The sequence below is a fragment of the Colletotrichum tamarilloi genome, assembly GCF_030869305.1.
Source record: "Colletotrichum tamarilloi strain Tom-12 chromosome Unknown Scaffold_19.1, whole genome shotgun sequence".
NCBI lineage: Eukaryota > Fungi > Ascomycota > Sordariomycetes > Glomerellales > Glomerellaceae > Colletotrichum > Colletotrichum tamarilloi.
Genome location: NW_026849402.1, coordinates 44,551 through 66,599, shown reverse-complemented (window position 1 = coordinate 66,599; position 22,049 = coordinate 44,551). Strand labels below are relative to the sequence as shown.

At 53.4% G+C, this 22,049-nt stretch overlaps 4 protein-coding genes across 4 annotated transcripts; 2 read left to right on the top strand and 2 right to left on the bottom strand.

Moving 5' to 3' along the window:
* Window positions 1-2,585: 2,585 nt before the first annotated feature.
* Window positions 2,586-8,427, bottom strand: CTAM01_06657 (uncharacterized protein; the record flags this gene model as incomplete). Its single annotated transcript, XM_060522684.1, has 2 exons — window positions 2,586-7,757; window positions 7,816-8,427. Coding segments are annotated over 2 exons (5,784 nt in total), but the record flags the coding sequence as incomplete, so codon positions are not given.
* A 1,650-nt stretch (window positions 8,428-10,077) lies between these two features.
* On the bottom strand, window positions 10,078-10,308 carry CTAM01_06656 (uncharacterized protein; the record flags this gene model as incomplete). Its single annotated transcript, XM_060522683.1, has 1 exon — window positions 10,078-10,308. The coding sequence occupies one exon, from the start codon at window positions 10,306-10,308 to the stop codon at window positions 10,078-10,080; it is 231 nt and encodes a 76-aa protein (XP_060382528.1).
* A 4,245-nt stretch (window positions 10,309-14,553) lies between these two features.
* On the top strand, window positions 14,554-18,156 carry CTAM01_06655 (DEAD/DEAH box helicase; the record flags this gene model as incomplete). Its single annotated transcript, XM_060522682.1, has 2 exons — window positions 14,554-16,306; window positions 16,361-18,156. The coding sequence occupies 2 exons, from the start codon at window positions 14,554-14,556 to the stop codon at window positions 18,154-18,156; spliced, it is 3,549 nt and encodes a 1,182-aa protein (XP_060382527.1).
* Window positions 18,157-19,887: 1,731 nt separating this feature from the next.
* CTAM01_06654 (uncharacterized protein) lies at window positions 19,888-20,967 on the top strand (the record flags this gene model as incomplete). Its single annotated transcript, XM_060522681.1, has 1 exon — window positions 19,888-20,967. One exon carries the CDS (start codon window positions 19,888-19,890, stop codon window positions 20,965-20,967), a length of 1,080 nt encoding a protein of 359 aa, XP_060382526.1.
* Window positions 20,968-22,049: the final 1,082 nt, after the last annotated feature.

Here is a 22,049-nt window from a genome sequence, read left to right as displayed (position 1 = left end):
TCGAAAACACGACGACGAAAAATTGAAAAAAATCATCCATCGTACGGCAAATTAACTAGCTATGCGAGGAATCTTCCACACTAACCCTTGGTCCTTCCCGCATGCCGAGCCATCGCCAAGCCTTTGGCAATTTTCCTCTGCAGCCTGTGCTAGCCGCCATCGAGAAAGTGCTCGCGTGCCTGTTTTCCTCTTTTTCCCTCAGTCGCAACGTCGTCGTCTCCCCTCGTTCCTAGCACCGCAGCTGTCGTCGTCAACGTCGCACCGCCAAGCGCCAAGTGCCAAGTCCACACGATTTTCACACAAGCCTCGGCCGCCACGTACATTGGCAAAGCTTCTTTGCACTCTTCGTCTCACTCTCCCTTCCTCACTCTCATTCTCATTCTCACTCCCTCCTGTCCTCACATCTTCTCTCGAGGTCTTACTCAATTCTTCATACCCTCATCTCATGCTCTTTCATGCTCACTCCTACGCTGGCAAGGACCATGTCAGAGACCTCAGCTTCTCAACTTAGTAACATATAACATCCCCCCCCCCCCTCCCAAAAGTAGATATAAATATCAAGGAGCGGATGAAAATCTCCAAGCATCTCAAAACATGCACCATAAACTCTAAATATTAGCATTTCATCAGAATGATATAGGACAAGACTTTTGCTGTTAAAGCAAGCACACTTGAGATGAAATCAAACACAGTACTTTGAGCCAATGATGGCATGAACCGACTGCTCACCACCGCATCGTCGCCGACATCATCGATCCCTTCTTCCCCCGGATTCCACATTCTAGCTTGACTCTGCCTCTGCATTCGCTGCTATACACCCTCCTCCATCTTTGCTCTCATCGCTCGCCCTCTAGACTGAGTCCTGTACAGGAGGCTTAGTGTAGTCCTCCTCCAACTCACCATGCACGTAAGGGACGGCTGCCAATCTAGTGCGCCGGTAAACTCAATCCTTTGGCCCGAACACCTTAAAAATCATAATTCTCTCCGCATGCTCTTCGTCCGCCCGGCGAATTATCCCCGGTTCAGGCATTACCCCCTCATCCTGGAGACCGTGAGCTTGTAGGCAAAAGAGGGGGGAGGCCTATTCCACTCTCTTTCGCAAGTGAGCTAGGCTTCGTAGCGTGACGTCTTCCTATTATAGACTGCCCAAACCATCTAAACGGAGAAAGGAGAAGATCAATTCCAATAGCATAAAATCCCATCCCAGCATCCAACTCAACACAACCTCAATGTATACATGTGCGTGTGCTCTACCTTCTACCAGCTGCCATGATCATGAAACCAAGTAAGATCGCCGCCGCCACATGACGGGCCGGACCTTCGTTTCTCAGAGGCACCTTATCGACCCCATGATTGCCTCACTTTGAAAATCATCAGACGAGCCAAAAAGAGGCCTTGCCACTCCCCGACGGTCTCAAAGGTCACAAAGGCAAGGTCCTCCGTCTCTTCAAGAATCCCAAGAAAAGTTGTGAAATCCGTCGTCGCTTCGACCGCCAAGAGTCCGAGAGCTCCCTTCCCCTCCCCCTCCGTGACGTGCTCAGCCACGCCTTGCCACTGTTCGGGTCATCCCATGAATAGTATGCCGATGGGGAAAAACGAGATGATGTACCTCAGGTAGGTAAAGCACGTAGGTTGCCTACTTGGATCGTGTCTTTGGATGGCCATCATCATACCTTATTTTGTCATCTCCAGAACAGACAGAAAGTTGCATACACACAAGTAATACACTTTGTTAGAGTCTCGGTGAGAGCGGAAGCGTGGCCGTAGCCATCAACGTCATTGCAGTTTGATGATACTTATATTCAGTCTTGTTTTGTTTTTTAAAAGAGGCTTTTGTTTTGAGTCAGCCGTGACTCCCCCTATTTTCGGCGGCACTGCGTCAGACCCGAATGCAAAAACCATGACGCAAAAAGAAGAGAGAAACAAGAGTCTTCCCCTCGGCGCTAAGTATGATAGATCGATAAGCAATTGCCGAGCATGTCTGCCCGGTTTGTTTTTCTCGTGTCTAGCAAAGGCCGAGTTTCTGTCACAGAACCCCGCCGCGTCCGAAATATCGACCCCGTCCATCCCTTCTCGTTAACCAGATGCAGTTTGTAGGAGAAAGCCTAAATCATGTAGACACAGAACAATATAGAAAGGAAAAAAAGGAGATAAAGTCGGGAGTGGTGTGCGGTGTTGAGTGAGTTGCCCAAAGAAATCTGTGCAGAAGAATGAAAGTTGGGATGCAGGGCAGTGCGGCATCCTCTCATCCGCCCTGCACACAATGCAAAAACATGTAGTGGAATAGAAGACCTCCCAGTCCTTCAATCCCGCATCCTCCCTTAGGAGACCTTCGGGCTGAACCTGCGAAAGCAAAACCATAAACGCCATGATCCTTCCCAGTCCCCATCAACTCAAGGAAATGATGCAGTCTGCGTGTTGCTGTTGTCCCCGCTAAACGCCTCGCTGTCGGGTAAACAACTGAACAAAAAGAAGAAAAAAAAAAAGTTCCATATCTGCTGGAGACGGCCTTAAACATAACTCGCTTTGTCGGCTGGTAAATGTCTCCGCATCCTTTTGGCTAGGTATGCGAGCGCTCCTGTGCTCTAGTTCTCCGGTGCCGCAGATCGATCCACCAAAGATTTTGGCGTTGGCTCTTCGTCTGCGTTCTCTCTGTTTGTCGGCAGCGGCTTTGGCGTCTCGTCAACGCCGGGGCCGAGTGTCTTGTCTTCTGAGCTTATGCCACTATCCGGGGGCGTACGCGTGGCTGCTGCCCGCAAAGTCTCGTACGAAGGCATGTCGATTTCCTTGGAAGGTGTCACAACTTGTGTGACAGGCTCCGGCGTACTCTCGGACCCAAAAGTGATACTGTCGTGGCTATCGGCCCTCATCATCTCGATTCCTAGCTTAGAGCTCGGCAGTAAGGGTTTGCCTCGGAATAGCTTGTCACGGCCGGAGCCAAGCTCTTCATCTTCATCGTCAGCCGAATCTGTACCCTCGGCAAGGCGTTTCTCCATGTGCTCTTTCCGGGCTTTCAGCTTCTCTACCGAAGGCGGCGGTGCCGATCGTCGAGTGTGCTCCAGCTGCCCCGGAGCAGACTGCTGCGTCACCAGTTGTGGGAGCTGCGGCAGTGACTTCGGTGATTTGACCGGTTGAATAACTTCATCCTGGCTGATACCCAGGCCACCTTCGTCCCAGTCGCCAGTAGCCTTTCTGCTGATCACCACTGGCACATCATCTGTCGACACTGACTCGGAGTCGCCGAAGAGACTAGAACTGATGGAGTCCTCACGCGAAGTGATGAGGCTGCTACCTGGTCGTCCAGCGTACAGCGATGAACTCGATGTCGGGCTATCGTCTGTTCGAGAGCTGGTTTGACGAAGGCCAGAGGGCACAGGGTGAGAGTGTCCAAGTGACATCGAGAAGTTGACGCCAGGCGATTCCGGCTTCCACTGACAAAGATTCTTGAGCACTTCTGTGAGCTTAGAACTCGAGATAGGCTTCTCAATCAGTGAATCAAAGTAATGCGGAGCCTGCAACTCTTTGAGATAGGCCGTGATTGCGACGATGGGCGTATGCGAGTTCGTGTTCTTAGTCTCCCGAATCATGCGGGCCACATCAGCGCCATTGATCTGAGGCAACCTATACTCCAAGAAGATGATATCAAACTTGATCTCGCTCATGGCGTATCTGACAGCTTCTGATCCATTCGATACCGAAATGGTACGGCAGCGCAACTTCTCCAGGAGCTTTTCCATGACCATGCGAGAGACCGGATGATCCTCGCAGATTAAGACATCCAGTGGGCGGAACATCGGGCCCCCGTCAAATGCGATTTGGGAAAGGCGACGGGAACTCTGGCGGCGACGCTGCACTCGGAGAAGTGCGTTGTGCTTTTCGCCTTCATTGTCGGACGACGAAGGTGACATGTCGAAGACCTGGCTGCGACGATTGCGGTGGTGTGATAGAACGTCAGAGGTAATGGGGCTCCCCTCTTGGGATTGCGAGCCAACAGTCAAAGATCTCGATCGGCTGCTGGAGGCCTGTCTGGGCGTTGACACGATCTTCTGCGGCGAGAGGGCCAGCGGTGGTGGAGGTGCAGCCCCACGACCCTTGACGGGGGATGCGGCTACACTTGTTGCTGCCTTCTGCAGGCTCGGTGGCACTCGAGGAATGTCGAGAGACGTGGGCTGATGAGCGCTCGATTGCTGTGAAAGGCTGGAGGAGTTGCTGGAGGCCTTGCGCCGGCCTTCGCTGCCTTGGCCTGCGACGAACGAGACTAGTAATGGCGACGATGGCTGAGATGCCCTGCTCGGAGACGAGGCCGCATGACTGAGGCCGGACGGTGATTGAGGTCGGTTCTTCGCGTTGGAAATTGTTCTTTGAATAGGATTGGCAAGTACCGGACTGCCCTCGAGAGCTGGGCCAGGCGAAGTAACACTGCCGCCTGGACTCACGACGGTAGGTTTATTTTGAGATGCCAATGCCTCTGCTCTAAGTTTCTGAATGACGTCCTTGTTGGCCTTCTCGAGCACAGGAAGATTCTTGAAGGCGAAGCTGCCAAAGTCATCGGCAACTACAGGCTCACTAAGCCGTCTACTCTTCAAGTCCCGAACGTGTGGAGGAATGTGGAGAGGCATCAAGTTGCGTTTAATCGAGTTGACTTGAGATCGGACCCTGGACAAGGCGTCATGCGGCCGGTCATGGTAGTCTGAGCCTGCGCCAGAAACCGGCGGCGAGAGCTGATCCTCCATCTCTTCGGCAAAGGACTGCAATACGGCGCCACGAGCATCAAAGTATTCGGTATCTTCTGGGTGCTCGAGTTGGGGAACGAACTGAGCTTCATCCTCCAACAAAGTGTCCCAGTTGACGCCCTCAAACCAAGAGTGGCTGCGAATCTCGTCTCCACCGCAAGGGAACTTATCCTCTCGATTGGCTCCAAGGCGCGACTGGGGCTCCATACAGAGCAGCTTGTTAATCAGATCTTTCGCCTCATCTGAGATTGGTTCGCATTCGTTCTCATCCGGCCACTGAATCTTGCGTGCGAGGATATTCTCGAAGACTTGCTCCGCTTCGTCGGCATGGAATGGCGGAAATCCGTAGAGGAATTCAAACATGATGCAGCCAACAGACCACCAATCACTGGTCTCGTCTTGCTTCTCACCGTTGATAGTCTCGGGGGCGAGGTAGTCGGGTGTCCCCACAAAACGGCGGTTGGTGTCTTCGGGATCGAATAGGGCCATCGGCGGAGGCATCATCGTAGACTGAGGCGGAGTATTCTTTCCCAGGTAGTCAATGCTGGACTGAGTGCTGGTGTGGTGGAGTGCCGCCATGTCTGGCGACGGTTGTCCGGTGCTTTCATTCGCATCATCCTGCGTCGGCTGCGCGTTTTGGGCCGGGACATTGTGCTCTTGATCGGTCAAGGTAAAGCTGTTGAGCATGCGAGCAAGAGTTTCGCTGCCACCGCTATCGCTACGCTGGCTGGAGACTCGTCGGGCCTCCGGCCCTCCCAAGGCGAAGTATGAGGGCTGACCCCCGCTGGAGCCAGTGTCAGGTGTCATCTGCGGCGTCATGCTAGGTGAGTGAGTATGACCATGAAGGTCAAGCGAGGTTGACCGAGACGATGCCAGAGATGCTGAGCGGGCAAATGGCCCCTGCTTGAGAAGATCAGGCGTGGGATCGGAATTCTGATTGTCCAGCGCTCGCTTCTGTCGCCCAACTAACCCCATGCGCGATAAACCGAAATCTGTGAGTTTCAGGTGACCCTTTTGGTCGATGAGCAAATTGTCTGGCTTGAGATCGCGGTGAATGATGCTCCGACTATGCAGGTGTTCCACGCCAAGAACCACCTCACCCAGATATTTCTTCACCCAGTCTTCTGGCAGACCACCCAGAACCTTGATCAGAGACGCACAGTCGCCACCGTTGAGATACTCCATCACGAGATACAGGTAATCTTTGCTGGAAAAGGTCCAGTAGAGCTTAGCGACGAATTCGCTGGTGCCTTGCCACATCATGATGGCGCGTTCAGCCTTGACATTGCCCACCTGATTCTTGGCAACCATGTCTGCCTTCTTCAACACCTTGATAGCGAAGTATTCTCCAGTTGACTTCTTCTTGGACAAGTAGACACTGCCAAAAGCGCCTTTGCTGATTGGCTTGATGATCTCGAAATCTTTGATGGAAGGAGGCGCCGGCCTTGCCTGAGGAGGAGGCTGGTGGGCAGCCATTCTAGGGGATGGTGGACCTTTCATGACAAACTCGGACATGGCTGCTGAGGACTGTCGCCGGTGGTGATTTGCTGGCAAATGAGCTGGAGAGCTGAAATCACTCCCGGGTAGCAAGGGTGATGCTTCTGGTGATGTAATGCCATCTTGTGGAAACGGGAAATTGCGCGGCTTGATGATTCGTAGAGGGGACGACGGTTGATTCATACGCGAAGGTGACTCCTGTCGTCGAGGTGAAGACGTACCGGGCAGAATGATGCTTCTACGATGATGCTGTCTCGAGCTAGCTGCACGACGAAGATCGCCAAACTCAGATATCGGAGAGTCGGTACGCGGTGGCTGTCGAGAAGTCACAGAAGAAGAGCGAATACTTCCATCGCTGTCTCCAGCGTCACTCTCGAAAAGCAACGACTCTCGCCGGGACTCGCGGGCAGGTGCAGTTGGGTTCAGACCACCCAAATTCGATCTTGGCGTCGGACACTCTCTAGGGCTGCTTGAGCGCGCAGATTCCACAAAGGAGGTAGGTCTTGGCCTGTCGTTGTTGTCATTGAGGCTGACATTTTGCAGAGCAGCCGCGAGGGCTGAAGGATTTTCAAATGATCCTTGGAAGAAGAGCTCCTCTTGCGCCGGTGTAGCTTGTTCCTCTTCCTCGTCTTCAGTCGAATCGCTCAGCCGACCAGCTGCGATTCGAGCTGCTTTCCGCATTGCTTCATCTATGCAGTCCTGGACGATGACCGCGAATTCAATCCTGATGCGCTCCGCATACTCGATGATTTTCCGGTGTCTGAAGACGGCTTCAACCTTGGTTTTCGCGGCCTTTTCAGTGTCGGCGCAGAGCAGAGCCAGGCCCTGCTCCTGTTCCAGAGTGTTGGTGCTGGGAGATTGCCATTGCATGACTTGTGAGATGCGGGACTCGGACTGAGGAGATTGCGTCCTGATCTCGCCAGGGTTTTGCGACGAAGCCTCCTTCACCGCTGGAGTGCTGACTTCAATGGCGGTATCGCAGAGGTCAAGGAGCAACTCTACGATCCTTGCTTGAGGACGTCTGATGGCGAAAGATCGAGCTCTGGAATGACCGAACCCACCTGATCTCTCTCTCGATTGCGAAACGGAACTCCCGGGGGATGACGAGGCTGATAGAGGAGGACCGATTGGCAGGCCCTTGTACTCAGCAGCAGGGCCAGATAGTTGGTCGCCTGTGAGTGGCCGGCTTTTTCTCGCCTCGAGAGCATCGAGAACTTTCACAATGGAGTGTCGGTGGTCCGTCAAACTGTCCTGAGCCATCTGTACATCCATCTCTGCCCGATGCTCCTGCAGACACAAGTCGGTATGTTTTTCGAACCACCAAGGAGAAATTTGTCGCTCGCAAATACGGCACAGAACGGGCAAAGGCGGCGGGTGGTTTTCGGGGTCATCGACGCCAGACTCGGCTAGCTGCGTGAGATAGCTTGCGAGGACTTCAGCACCAGATCCAAGAGAGTCGACAATCACAGCAGGGAGGTCAATCTTGATCTCTCTGGGTGCAATATAGGGTCGAATCATCCACATAGTCTAGCAGGCGCCTTGTTAACAAAAAAGTCAGGCTGGTAACGGCAGTATGGATACTTACATGACTCTCTCCTCCCGAGACACCATCGTAAACCATGATGCCCTGGGCTTCCAGATCAATGGCCTCGGGAACCCCTCCGTCGGCCTCATTGGGCTCCTGGTCTTGAAGGCCTTCAACGGGTAGCAACCTGGATAGTGGACCCATTGTGACAGCGAAGCGTACTCTGTGGCTCCGCGAGTCGTCCTTCTTCATGTACTCTACGGTATCCGCGAATGCCGTCTTGTTCTCGCTGACGATCAAATCGGCTATCGCAGTTCCTTTGACCGAGTCGGGCAGAGTGCCTATCACATCGGTCCATGACGGACTGACCCATCGAATAGTGCCGTCGAGGTTGAGGTCAAGAATGACATTGAGAGTCTGCTCGGCAGCTTCACGTAGTTCTTCTCGTTCCTCTCGGATATCTTCGCTCAAAGACCGTTCCATGACGCCGGCCTGTGCCCGGAGAGAGGTCACGGCCGGTGGCGCCAGCATGTTGAGTTGCGGTGGTTCCATTGTGGGAGAGAAGCGGGTGAGATCCCGGATTGTTTCGATACCATTGGCCGTTTTGAATCGTCTCGGCAAGCGAGGACTGTCTGGAGAGTGTGTGTTCGAGGTAGGGCGTGAGGATGTCGTGGCTGTTGCAAGTCGCGAATTGGTTCAACTCGAAAGACCGAGTAAGAGCCAGGTTGTCTGGCAAAGGGCCAAGACTAAAGGCAAGCCAGACTACGAGACATGACGGGAATCGAAGCGAAAGGGTCCAAGGCACAAAGTAGCGATGGGAGAGCTCTAGTGTTGGACACAAGACACTACCCACTCTGGTACGGAGGCGTGGAAAGAGAACTGAAGGTATTGTTGGCGACGAGCGGTCGAAGACTCCAGGAAAGGAGCTTGGGAATCGGAAGGGGTGGGCTCGACGTGGGTGGAAGTGAAGGTGATCGAATGCCAATGGGGGTGGTGGTTCTGGTGGACCGACCGACCAAGGTTTCTTCGTTGTCTATTCGAAAGACGGGCGAGGACGGAATGAGTCGACGAGGGGAGACGCGAAGGTGAACGCGACGATAGGCGTTGCAGTCAGGGCCAGAGCTCGCAAAGGTCGTTGGCCGTACTGGACCTTGTGTGTCGTCGTCAAACAAAACACCAAGAGAAATCCTGGTAGGAAGAAAAAAAAAAGAACCCAGGGAACGGCACAGGCAAAAGTTGACGCCGCAGGGTGGCCCTTTGTGATGATGGTGTCAGTCACTCATCACCGTCTTTACGTTGGCCTATTTGCGTTTAGCACTTAGCAGCTCTCAGTTAAGGTACGTGGGTGGAAGGTACAGAGGAGAAACTCTCCAGGTCGGTCTCAATCAGGTCGGCAAGAGCCCAGTCAAACCGAGCCAGCACTATCCACGCCTCGAAGCAAGCAGGGCAAGAGGTGCTCAGTGGTCGCGTCCTTATTATGGGTCTTGAGAAGCATTTGGTGGTCAGGGTGGGTGAATAAAGCGGGGATAAAGGGACCGTCTGGCCAATCAAAGAAGTATGCACCAAGCTCGACCCAGTAGATGTACATGCATAACACGCCAAATCTGTATGCGACGCCGCGTACTTCTACTCAATGCAGTCTAGGGCCATAATCAGTTAGCTCGGTAGCTAAAACACGAGCGAGGGTGTCGGGGAGTCGGGTGTGACTTTTTGGGGCTTTTTTGGGGGAAGTGGAGGGGATAGGAAGGCAGAAAGGTGGAAGGAAAGGGAAGGGAAGGGGCAGGAGCAGAGGAAAATCCAAGAAGGTGCCCGCCTGCCGTACCTAGCTAGGTACTTGCCCTCACTTGACGCGACCTACACAGTAGGTAGGTAGGCACTTGGCTGGGCAGGTAAGGTAGTGAGTGTAAGGTACCTACTGTGTATTCATAGGCACGAGGTACGTACAGCAGGTAGGAAAGACGGGACAAGAGAGAGGGCGGAGAAGACCACCACCTCACCACCGCACCACCTCGAGTCACACATTGGACGAGACGGGAATCGGGACACTGGCCCTGCCCTGAGCCCTGGCCATTGCATCACGCTTCGGCTTCGCTGGGCTGGTGGAGGGGCAGCCACTTGGGGGTGACCACTCGGAGGTTTTGTCCGCTGGAAACAAATCAACAACGGTCCAGCGGACAGGGCAGAGTTGTTGTGGTCAGTCCCAGGCTTCTTGCTTCAAGGTTCCGCTCTCACTCAGTATCACCAGCACGGAGCTGCCTTTACGGATACCCTTTGTTTCTTTGCCTCATCGCCATCACAGTCTCTTTCCAACTGCCTCAGGAGTCACGACACACGTCGCCCGTCACTCATGTGCCTCATTGGCATCCCAGGTATCAGGGAGACGGAGAAATCGGGGGGCTCCGAAGACCCGCGGAGGGGTGGGGACAGGAAAAGGAGGAGGAAAAGGAAGACGGCAACCCGGGAAAAGAAACGAGTTACCAAGGACAAGACGAAAATCAACAACGGCCATGCAAGAAATCCTGCGCAGCAACACTTATACAGTACACCATGCATCGAGACCCTCCAAACCCACGGCCTGCCTCGCCCTACCACCCTCAACTCCCGGCCTTTCGCACACCCACACGCAACCCTTCTGGTGTTTGTACGGATAGAGCGACAGTCACCGTGCTCGGCAAAGAGTCGGTCGTCTCATATCTCTCGAGCTTTGTTTTGCTTTCCTTATCTCTGGTGTTGCTACCCATCTCCCTTGCGCCCTCTAAATGGTAACAAGAACGGACTCGGCGGGCAAATCAACGCTTTCGTCCCCTCTCTGCAGTGTTGCTCTTTTGCCTTTACTTCCGACATGATACACGTACTGCACCCCTTCTTCAAACTTCAGCCCAAGACGACCTTGTCTTTACACCAAGGGAGAGCGCCAGAAACACCAGGCCAAAGTTTGACACGACCACATGGGAAACTCTGCTCCTCCTGCTCCCTTGCGCGGCACGCTAGCCAAACATGCCTGTCTCTCGCAAAATGCCATTCATGGCCCACGGATCATTAATACGGAGATGGGCGCGGCTTATTTACCACCAACTCAACCGGACCCTCCAAAGACATCTCTCCAAGGGTCCACCAGCCAAATGCCATTCTCGCAAACACGGCTGTCCCATCTTCGGTCCTCCAGCTCTCAGCCCCCGCCTTCCAACGCCGAAGCCGAGGCCACTATCCACATGGTCCGTCACAGGAGACACAAGGACAACAAGCTAGAGCACAACTATTTTTCAACGGTCACTCCTCCACTCCAATTCCGTTGTCGAGCGACGTAATTCAGTACCACCTATGACAGAGTACAGGGGGCCTTTTGGTTAGCAACAACCCACGCAACCCTCGTTTGTCTAGCTGACACCGCTCGACTTTGGATGGATGACATCCGCGTTTCCGCCGGTTAGTCAGTACAAGCCGATGCCGCACGTTGGTCCCGCCGGTGACAAAAGTGCAGGGCATGCTAGATGGCACTTGCATTGGGGCTTCCCGTCCCAGCCCATGCCATCGTGGTGAGACACCATCAGCTGGTCTCCTCATCAAGAGGTGTCGTAGCTAATTGGAAGAAACCTCCTCTCGAAGTGTCAATACTCAACACCCTCGTCGCGACATAGCCATGGGTGGCTTGCTAGTATCCTATCGTGCCACGAGATAGCCCTTTTGGTGCATTCTATTCGGAATACACCGTCACATTCGCGGTACCACGGCACCTCAGCCTGTTGGCCCTATCAAAAACAGAAAAGTCTCCGCCTAAAGCTGTGTTTGCGTTTAATACTCGCTGCCCGCGGTTTCCTGCGTTCCTGCTTGACCATAGGGTCCTCTTGACGGCGCCGCCGGTCCCAGGTTGTCACCCCTCCTTTGTTTTGGGGGCTGCGGATCTCTGTGAGGGACACTCAGATCGTCGATGGGCCATCCGGGATGGATCCCTTCGAGAATGCAAACGACCTGGCTCCGGCCGACCCCTCAGACTGCGCTGATCTCCATTGGGCATCCCCAGTCCGGGGTGTCTCAAGTTTACAACAAGTGGCAGAGAGATTGAAATCGCCTCGTGCTGTTTCTAACCACGATGAAGCCGGAGCAAACGGTGTTCAAACAACTTCCTGTCCAATATCAACGCTATCTCAGAGAAGACCCAGAGAATCATAGATCCCACGGAAAACCAATTGGCATCTATGGATGAAGCCAATAGAAATTGGTCCTTGACTAACGTTCATCGGCTCAGGAAGGAAGGGTGACGACGAGTGAATTACTACACTTCCTCTCCACTACAACTCAACCGATTACATACAGAACCAATTCTCTTCAAACGGAGGTTGCAGAGCCTCGAAACAAAGGCAGTCTAAACTGGTCATTCAATGGGGGGACTCTGCGAATGCCTGACGTTGCTTCGTACTCCTCCACACGCGCCTTTGAGTCTTTGCCATGACTGCTGGCATTCCCAGTTTGTCATGGCACGCGTGCCACACCCACGAATTTGTACACACCTTTTCCATGGCAAACACCACCACTGCAGGACAAGTGTTCAGCAACCCTTTCGTGCAAGGTCTTAGGTAACGTTCTCCGGTGTGCAGCTGCATGCTCCTCTATCTGCTCACCGGTCACCTCGGCCAGATCTCGACATTACGTTGAAGCGTGCCATCTTACACACTCCCATTGCGTCAACCTCAGCAAAGATGGATGTGTCGTCGACCAAATTACCGTAGAGAAACGCTGTTAGCCACCTTGCAGCCTGCCAGCGATTCAGGGGCGCCACCCAATGCCCGGGGTGCTGTGGAACGGTATGCGAGTTGTCAGCGGAGCAAAAGGAGTCTCGAAGCCGGAAAGACTGTCGCGAAGAAAACGTGCTCCACACGCCGCTCCGAACGACGACCCACGCGAGGAGTCGAGACAGGCTTGACAGTGTTATGAACCCGTTTCGCCTGGGCCCAATGCACCTTCACAACGGCAGTTCACCACAGCCGCTGGCACCACCATCTCACGACGTTCATGTGAGGTGACAATACTATCTGCGGTGGTCTCCCACCGCCAATGCTGCTCACCGGGATCTCCCACCTCAATCCTGCTCTCTGGCATCCCCCCTACTCACTTGGACGCCTCACAGCTTTAATAGCTGAGATCGACTTCAACTCCCCCCAAGACGCCCGCGCCAAGCGTTCTGCCCGCATGATGTCGCCTTTCCCGCCATCCCTAACATCCAAAACCAATCGGCGATAGGGTGAGTTCAGAATCTCAGCACGTTGACTACTAACGCATTCCTGAACATCGACTATCGAATCACCTCGAGTTCCCAGCATGCGGGGTGTGCAGCGTGAGCACATTGCTGCAACGTGCTGCAACGCGACACCCTCAAATGCTGTTTGTTTGACTCCCTCTATGCCTCTCTTCGACTTCTTTCTAATTCTTCGATGCGATCCGCTTCACCGACTAATCCGAGAATCTTCGTCATCCCGACCACCCCTGCCGCTCACACATACCCTGCAACCTTCTATTCTATCAGAACACTAGCTTCTCGAAAGCCTTCTCGCTAAGAATAGTCAGCAAACTCATGGGAACGCTTACACTTTCCCAGCCCACCGACGGGGTAGTGGTGCCGAATCGAGATTCCGCCTCTGAATATACTCCCCAGACATAGCCATGGCGTCCCATTGACAAGACTGGCGTACCCGGTTGTGCGCCCCCAATCGTCTGGTCCAACTAATCGAGCTGCCAGTCTTTCTTGTCTACTGATCACCTCTTCGTCTCTCCCATCGGCAGAGAGCTCAGATATCGATGATGATCCATTGCAATGTGCTCTATAACGCCTACCTAGGAGTGCTAGGTAAGGAATGACGGGTTTAACTCGCTTACCTCGCTCAGTCGAGTAGACTGTTCGTCCAAAGCACAAAGCACTGTCTTTCTCTGCCCAATGATTTCAGCGCTGGAATGAATGAAGCGAGAGTAATTCACGACCCTGCCTGCTATCAGTCCAAAAATTCCACGGGACGCCATCCCAAACATGCCAGAAGCTCAGACGGCGAGAGTTTTCCGATTAGAATTAGCCCCCTCCTTTGCCGCAACCCCAGACAACCCTAACGACTCATGCTACTGCATGTCTCTCTGTCTCTGAAAGTCAGACTTCAGAGCAGCCGCTGCGCCGGCGGCGTTAATGGTCGCCTATATATGCCTGTTCAACAAGCAAGGGCGAATGCACATCACTATAAAGGGAGAGCCGGTGCGAGCATCTCCGGAGACCGTCTGGAGGCCTTTGGCTACCTTAGAGAGAGTGGCAAGAAGAAGGACAGGCACACGATTGGTGGGACGGCAGAGATTTGTTTAGGAGTCCAGTTTGAACATGGCGGGTATCTCAGGCCCTTATCCTGTCATGATACCAGGAAAACAGGTATCCTTTGATACATTTAGATATCACTCAGTATATTGTAACATGGACACAATTCAACTGAAGATTGAATGTTCGTTCAAGCTGTCGAGAATCAAATCGTTCACCTATAAGATCCCTCTGACGATTGCAGTCCGAGGCTTGGGGAGATGATATTGGTGGTGGCGCACGTGACTTGGTGTGGATTACGTGACGCAGACGACTTCTTTGATCCAAGAGGTAGTGACGTCGCGTGTCTAAAGGCTAGGCACGGCCAATGCGCTCACCGTCTGCATATTCAAGAGCTTCATAATTGGTTGTCGAGTCGACGAGTTCCTGTTGATGACTTCCAATCCGCTACTTTTTCACCCCCGTAGTCGAGGGATGGCGGCCTGCTAAGGCCACTGATTCAAGCGACGATGTCAAGTGCTGCTCCAGCCGAGCTCGCGGCAACAGTACGAAAGCCTCGTGGTAAGAGGAAGAGACAGGAGAATGAGAATGATATCTCTACGCAGAACAGTCAGAACAGTGTCGGTTCTGTAGCTGACGGACCATCGAACACCGACCATGCAGTTTCCACTGACACCCAGAAAATGACCAAGTCCAGGAAACGGGCTGCGCCGAAAAAGGCCGGGTCGAAACAGAATAGCACGGAAAGTGTAGCACCCGCCGAGGAGTGCAAGATTGAGTGGCCTCAACGCTTCAAGGACCTTGAAAAGACGCACCGCGCACTCAATCTCGTCTTTACGTTTTGCTGTACTCGGAAACACCTCGCCACCACGTTTGAGACAATCAAGTCCTCGGTGGAATCGCACACAAAGACGTCCCTGACGGTCGAGGATATAGCTGCCATCGCCGCTATACGCCCCGAGGGCGTCAACTTTGCCTATGTCGATGAGATTATGCTGCAGACCGAGGTCAGGGGCGCTGAGCGCGATGTGGTGTTCAAGAAGGGGCGGGATTTCCTCTCCCAGGCTCCTGCGCCTGATGCCTCTGTCGGAGGTATCTCGGGTCTCGAGAAACTGGATCACCATCCCGATGAGGCTGTCGAGGGAGGGAAGGAAGTGCTGTATTTTGAGTTTGTGGACGGCGATCTGAAACGGCAGGTTAAGGATAGGAAGACGGGGGAGATTATCAAGCCGAACAGGAAGCTGAGAGAGGAGACTCTCAAGATGCCCGTCTACAGCCAGAAGCAGATGACGAATCTGATCGAGAGGCGGAATCAAAGGTTCAACGACGCCATTGTCCATTTTCTCAATCAATGCGTCGCCGATGGGCTTGATCCAGAGCTGAGTCTGGCAACGGCAACCGAGGCTCATATTCCTGTGCCGACAATCACGGAGGAGACGGAGCCCAAGGACCTCGGAGCTTTACCCGAATCCATCCCAACGGAGCGTAAAAGCGTCCCGGAGATTGTCCAGGAGCTGAAAGATTGCTCTTGGTACACTGGGCAGATTGTGCCCGACGGCCACCGCGTCTTCGAGCCGCAGGAACCTGTCTACGGCGATCTCAACTTCCTTCTCAGCCAGGATCTCGTGAATGCGCTGTACAACGCAAAGGGCATCACGCAATTCTTCGCGCATCAGACCGAGGCCATCAATGGTTTGCTAGAAGGTCAGCACGTCGTCGTGGCCACGTCGACGAGTTCCGGCAAGTCGCTGATTTACCAGCTGCCTGTGATTCACGCCTTGGAAGAGAATCCGCACACGCGCGCCATGTACATTTTCCCGACGAAAGCCCTGGCGCAAGATCAAAAACGGAGTTTGAGGGAGCTCATGAGCTATATGCCGGGCATGGAGGAAGTGCTTGTGGAGACGTTTGATGGAGATACCCCGATGAAGGAACGCAATGTGATCCGAGAAGAGGCGAGGATCATCTTCACCAACCCAGACATGTTGCACATCACCATTTTACCGCAGGAGGAGAGATGGAGGACATTCTTGAAGAACCTCAAGTACGTCGTCGTTGATGAGCTGCACTACTACAATGGGCAGATGGGTTCCCACGTGGCCTTTATCATGAGGAGGCTGCGAAGAATATGCGCTGCTGTTGGAAACCGCCACATCAAGTTTATCTCGTGTTCTGCGACGGTAGCCAACCCAAGGCAGCATTTCAAGACGATCTTTGGTATAGAGAATGTGCGGCTCGTCGACTTTGACGGCTCCCCGTCCGGTACGTTTTCTACCCTGCTTCCCTTTTCACTTTGCAAAGACTGACTTGCAACAGGTCGCAAAGAGTTTCTCTGCTGGAACACGCCATACAAGGACCCCGGAGACCCGGCCAGCGGGCGAGGCGACGCCCTGTTTGAGTGTGCTCGCCTCTTCTGCCAGCTCATGCTCAGGGGCGTGCGCATCATCGCCTTTACCAGAGTCAGAGAGCAGTGCGAGAAGCTGGTTACCGCGGTACAGCAGGAATTGGAATCTCTCGGGCGGCCAGAGTGCGTCAATAGAGTCATGGGCTACAGAGGCGGCTACACGGCGCAAGACCGACGGCGGATCGAGTCAGAAATGTTTGAGGGCAAACTGCTCGGCATCGTGGCGACCACTGCCTTGGAGCTCGGTATTGACATTGGCACGCTGGATTGCGTGCTGACCTGGGGATTTCCCTATACCATTGCCAACTTGCGCCAACAGAGCGGCCGTGCCGGACGAAGGAACAAGGACTCGCTGTCGGTGTTGGTGGGCGACTGCTTTCCTACTGATCAACATTACATGCAGAACCCGGACGAGATCTTTTCCAAGCCGAACTGTGAGCTGCAGGTCGATCTGGAGAACATGCTGGTGCGGGAAGGACACATTCAGTGTGCTGCGTATGAGATGCCCATTCGGCCGGTGGAGGATGTTCAGTACTTTGGCAAGGATTTGCTCATCATCTGCGAGGAGAGGCTGGTAAAGGATCCTTTGGGCTTTTATCACTGCCACGATCGGTTCCGCCCTATACCTTCGAGGTTCGTCGCCATCCGTGATACCGAAGACGATCACTTCGCCATCATTGATATCACGCACGGTAAGAACGAGGTCTTGGAGGAGCTAGAGGCATCGAGGGCAACGTTTACGATATACGACGGCGCCATTTTCCTCCACCAGGGTAACAAGTACCTGGTCAGGGATTTCCAGCCCGAAAAGATGATGGCGAGGGTGGAGCGTGTCAAGGTCGAGTGGACCACGACGCAACGAGACTTCACCGACATTGACCCGATCGAGACGGAAGCCATTCGCAAGATCTCCGGGTCAATGTCCAGAGCCTTTTACGGCACGATCAAGATCCAGCAAAACGTGTACGGGTTCTTCAAGGTGGACAAGAAGAAGCGCGTGCTCGACGCCGTGCACGTCGACAACCCCCCCGTCATCCGATACGGCAAGGGCATGTGGCTCGACATACCCAAAAAGGCGCTGCAGATCCTCGTCGACCGTCGCCTGAACATCGCCGCGTCGATACACGCGGCCGAGCACGCCATCCTTAGCCTGATGCCCAACTTTGTCATCAGTCTACCGGGCGACGTCCGCACCGAGTGCAAAATTGCCCTGAAAGAGTTTGCCAAGAAGGATTCCCAGAGGAAGAGGCCGGGCCGGCTGACGTTTTACGATGCCAAAGGCGGTGCTAGCGGGTCGGGCATCAGCACAAAGGCGTTTGAGCATGTCGACCACCTGCTGCAGCAGGCTGTCAAGAGGGTCGAGGACTGCTACTGCGAGCACGGGTGCCGGGAGTGCGTCGCGTCGGACCAGTGTAAGCAGGCGAACGAGGTGATGAGTAAAGCGGGGAGTCAGGTGATTTTGAAGACGTTGCTGAATAGGGAGATTGATGTCGATGCGCTGCCGATGGGGCCCGAGGAGTATTGTCCTGCGGGGATCGAGACTGTTGTCGTGGCGCAGACTGTGCCGGCCAAGGATGGGGGGAGATTGAGGGTGGTTGAGATTAAGGAGGAGGAGTTTGATGAGAGGGATACGGTCTTGTTGGAGGAGGCTGAGGTGTGGACTGGGCGGGAGGAGGATGAGGAAGTACACGATGGCGAAGAGTCATGATGGCGTGTAGGTGTGATCTCAATGTCAGTCATCCTGAGTGTATGCGTTGTCACTGAAGGACCCGAATAGAGCTGTAGCTATTACCAACTGTATTACACTGTCATGCCGGTCTATCTATGCTTGCCCGCTCAAAGAGACTTCCCCATTCCGATAAGTGCAGGAGGTCAGACACCGAATGGTTGAAGATGACGGCTCAGGGATAGTTTGCCCATTACTGCAAGTCAGGAAGCGGACGACGCTCCTCGTTCCTCGATTCTCATTTGTAACGTTGCTTTCTTCTAGCTGCATTTACCCCTTTTTCACCTCTCCTCGAGGTACTTGGGTAGGTGAATAGTGCAGATTACAGAGAGGGGGTAGCTCAGATTATGTGGTATCTCATCCTTTTGATTGAAACGCAATATTCTTCCACTTTTCGAGGGAACATCATACATGACATTCCCCCTTCCCGGTTGATAGAAGAGTGATTGATGGTGAGTGATGGCCACTGAGGCAGAATGAGTATATCTATTCCTACAACCGAATACTTGCTCATGTCATTAGAAACTTCACCTTGACCGCGCCACTTCTCAACGGATCGCCGACATGAAAGAAGCCACGCTGTTGTGATTCGAGAGTCAACTTGGCAGCGACCTCCTGAAGCCAGGTAGGTACCTTGAATAGGCAGGAGCGAGCGAGCACATGTCCAGACCTCTTCATCTTTGTGTGAAAAATTCTGCTCTCGGCCAGTCGAGTGCCATCTGGAACATCACCGCAAAGTGTGTTGGGATCTCAACCTTCGTATCAGGATTACTCCTATGGCATGGGCCAACTAGGTCTCTTGATAGATGCCATCATCTAAACCAAATCCCAAGTATCTACCTCACTAGACATTTTAATCAAAAAGTAAAGGAGGTGAAAAGTGAACGGACCGATAGAGGATGTTACTGATCATAGCCTTGATGTAAACGAAACTTCATGATCTAGTCAAGGAATCATGATCCTCTACGCCTCAACCATTAAGCCCCTTCATGTTACTCAGGAATATTAAGCTGATCATGAGGTGAATGGAGGGCACGTAGGCAGGCAGGATGAGGTGAGAGAGGGCCCCTTTCGTAAAGGTATACTCAAGTTGCCATCGTGAATACACACTCACCCACCTCACCCCATCGCTCCTTCCCACGGGTGGTGCCTTCGTTCCTTCTCTCCTTCCCTTGACTGCCTGCGAACTGCCTCTTGACCGCCTACAACCGCCCACGAACCGCCCTTTTTCGATCCCTCCTTTCTTGTCGTTATAAAACCCCCCTTCTCATCCTCTCCTCCCTCTTCTTCTTCTCTTCCCCTCTTCAACCCATAGCTACCACCCAAGCTTTCAAGATTCCCCTCAATTAAAAATTCCTTGTGTGCACCTACCTACCTTATACCCTACCAGCGTCGTCGATCGAATCAATCTTTCAGTCTTACCCAGATTAAAGACGGAAAACCCCTTCCTTTCATTTCTTTCCACCGATTCGTCTATCCAATACGATTTCTATCCGAGGCTTTTCAGCCTGGGAAAGAACGACTTCAGCAGAATAGAGGCACCTTCCTCTTCTATAACGGTCCAATAATACGGATCGAGCTTTCTTCCGGCATCCAGCGACCTCATCTCACAACAACACACTCATCTGTTCACAGTCGCACTCAAATCACCAGCAGTATGTCATTACATTTGCGCTAAACCAACTTGACCTTGTCACTAACTTTTGTATAGAGATGGCTCAGAACTGTGGTCAAAGACTTGCTCCTCACGACAAAGTCCTGGCATCATACTTGGCACAGCTCGACCTAGGGGATAACCACGCTCGAAGTGCCCCTGCCGCTCCTGCCGCTGCCACAGCTGCTGTGCGTGGCAGCAGTGGGGGCAGCAGCGGCAGCAGCAGTAGAGGCGGTCTCGGTCGTGGCGGGAGTATGTTAAGAGGAAGTCGAAGCGGAGTCACAAGCTCTCACCATAGCACTCACAAAGCTGTTCCTTCCCCTGCTGCCGGCATTGACCAGCTAGTCTGTATCAACCCAGAACCTACCAACACTAGCGCAATAGCCAGTACAAGCCATGCCAAAGGCTTCGAAGCCATGCGTATGGTTGCTGAACAACGAGGCCAAGTCACGCATGCACCTCATGAACAAGTAATCTCACGATTTGCAAGAGAATTCTACAACCTGCCGTCGAATTACGCCGGCGACCCGTTGAACCTTCGCAACCAAAGCGCACCAGTCAAAGACTACGAGAATACTGCGCTGTTCATCACTGGGCTTCCAGCCAATTGCGATCATACTCTGCTGCTTAAAGCTGTTGCTGGCTGTGCTCCAGTGGGCAAAGTATACGCCACGGTCATTAACGCTCCAAAGCCGATTGAAGGCCGGCTTCTTACCGCAGCTAAGTTGGTGTTTTTCGACCGCGCTGGCGCCGAGAATTGCTTCAGGGCCATCAAGCAGAGAAGGCTCATTGTCGGAGGACACCGTCCCAGAGTTGTCTGGAACCGGATCAAGTCGGCCGCACAGCCCAACACCGGCAGGTCCCGAGTCATCCTAATTCGAGGCCCATCTGAGCTGGTCAGGCGCGATGTGCTGGATTGCTGGTTCTCCAAGAAATTCAGTTATCAGACTGAGGATGTTCTAGAACGCCGAGTACCACAAGCCGGAGTCACAGTGCTTGAATGGCGGTTCGGAAGCTTCCGAGCCCAAGCGGAGGCCGCCACAATGTACATGAGTGAGAACGAGCTCGAGGGCACGAAGCTAGAATGGCGTTGGGAAGTAGACCCCTGTGCTCGATCTCAACTCCAAGCTCAGGTGTAAAGGTGGAAGGGGCAAGAACGGATTGAACGGCACGGGAGGTGCGGGAAGCCAGAAGTTTAATGTTGGTGAGGCTGGCTGGGAGGAAGTGGATGATGTTTTGGGTGTTTTGGGCGTTTTGGGATTTCGTTTTTAGAAGAAAATACAACTAAAGGCCCTTCTACGGTCGACCGAAAGAGGATGTGCACAAGGATATGCATTGGAAGCAAAGAGGTGAATGCAGGCGGGTCAAAGAAGCTTTTGCCAAGGGGCAAGCTGGGATGGAACGGTTCGCTCATGGCTCGTTGGGGTGTGGGAATCTATGTACGCAGTAAGCGTGGGAGAGAAGTGGAGGTGGAGATGCGATGTGCGACGGTGTCTCAGGCTGTGTGGACGCTCGTGGCATTGTTGCTTGGCTTTGTCGATGAGAGGACCCAGTTGTTCGTCTTGGGGAGATCCTAGCGTGAGCCTTTGCTCTTGGCTAGGTCTTGGCTCATATTGGCTTCATCTTGGTTTGACCTGGTTCGACTCTTGGTTTTTGCTTACTGTGGTAGGCTCAGATCGTAGGTTCTCGGAACGATGGGTGTTATAGGCCCAGGTCCCTTGGAGTTGAGCCTCCCCGTTAGGTTCCTCGTAGCCCGTTACCCCGTCTCCCTCAGCCCCCCTTTGGTGTTGTGCGCGCGTTCCGTCAAAAGTCTGTGCTTGGCTGCCTCCCTCAGAAGGTTCAGGTGCCTTTCCTCTGGAATTGTTACTCCGTCCGAAAAAAAGTCAATTGTATGGACGGTGGTCCCTTGTTACTTTAGGGCGGGTTGCAGTTAGACGCATGGGACGCCCGTCTGCTGCATAACTTTGCCCAGATGTTGAGATTTCGAGAAAAAGCCTCGGCATTGTACCAGGAATTAGGCGAGCTTGACACAATCCGTAGACTCTACTACTCTGTGGAGTAGAGTGAGAGGAACGGAGATGAGGATCAAGTGTCCCATGTCAGCGTGGTCATTGATGACGGACAACATCTGAAGGATATGATGAGAGGAGTGGCTGGATGCGCGTGGAACTCTGAGAATCTTGGAATGAAAGTCTTGGCACAATTTCGTTACTGGTGGATG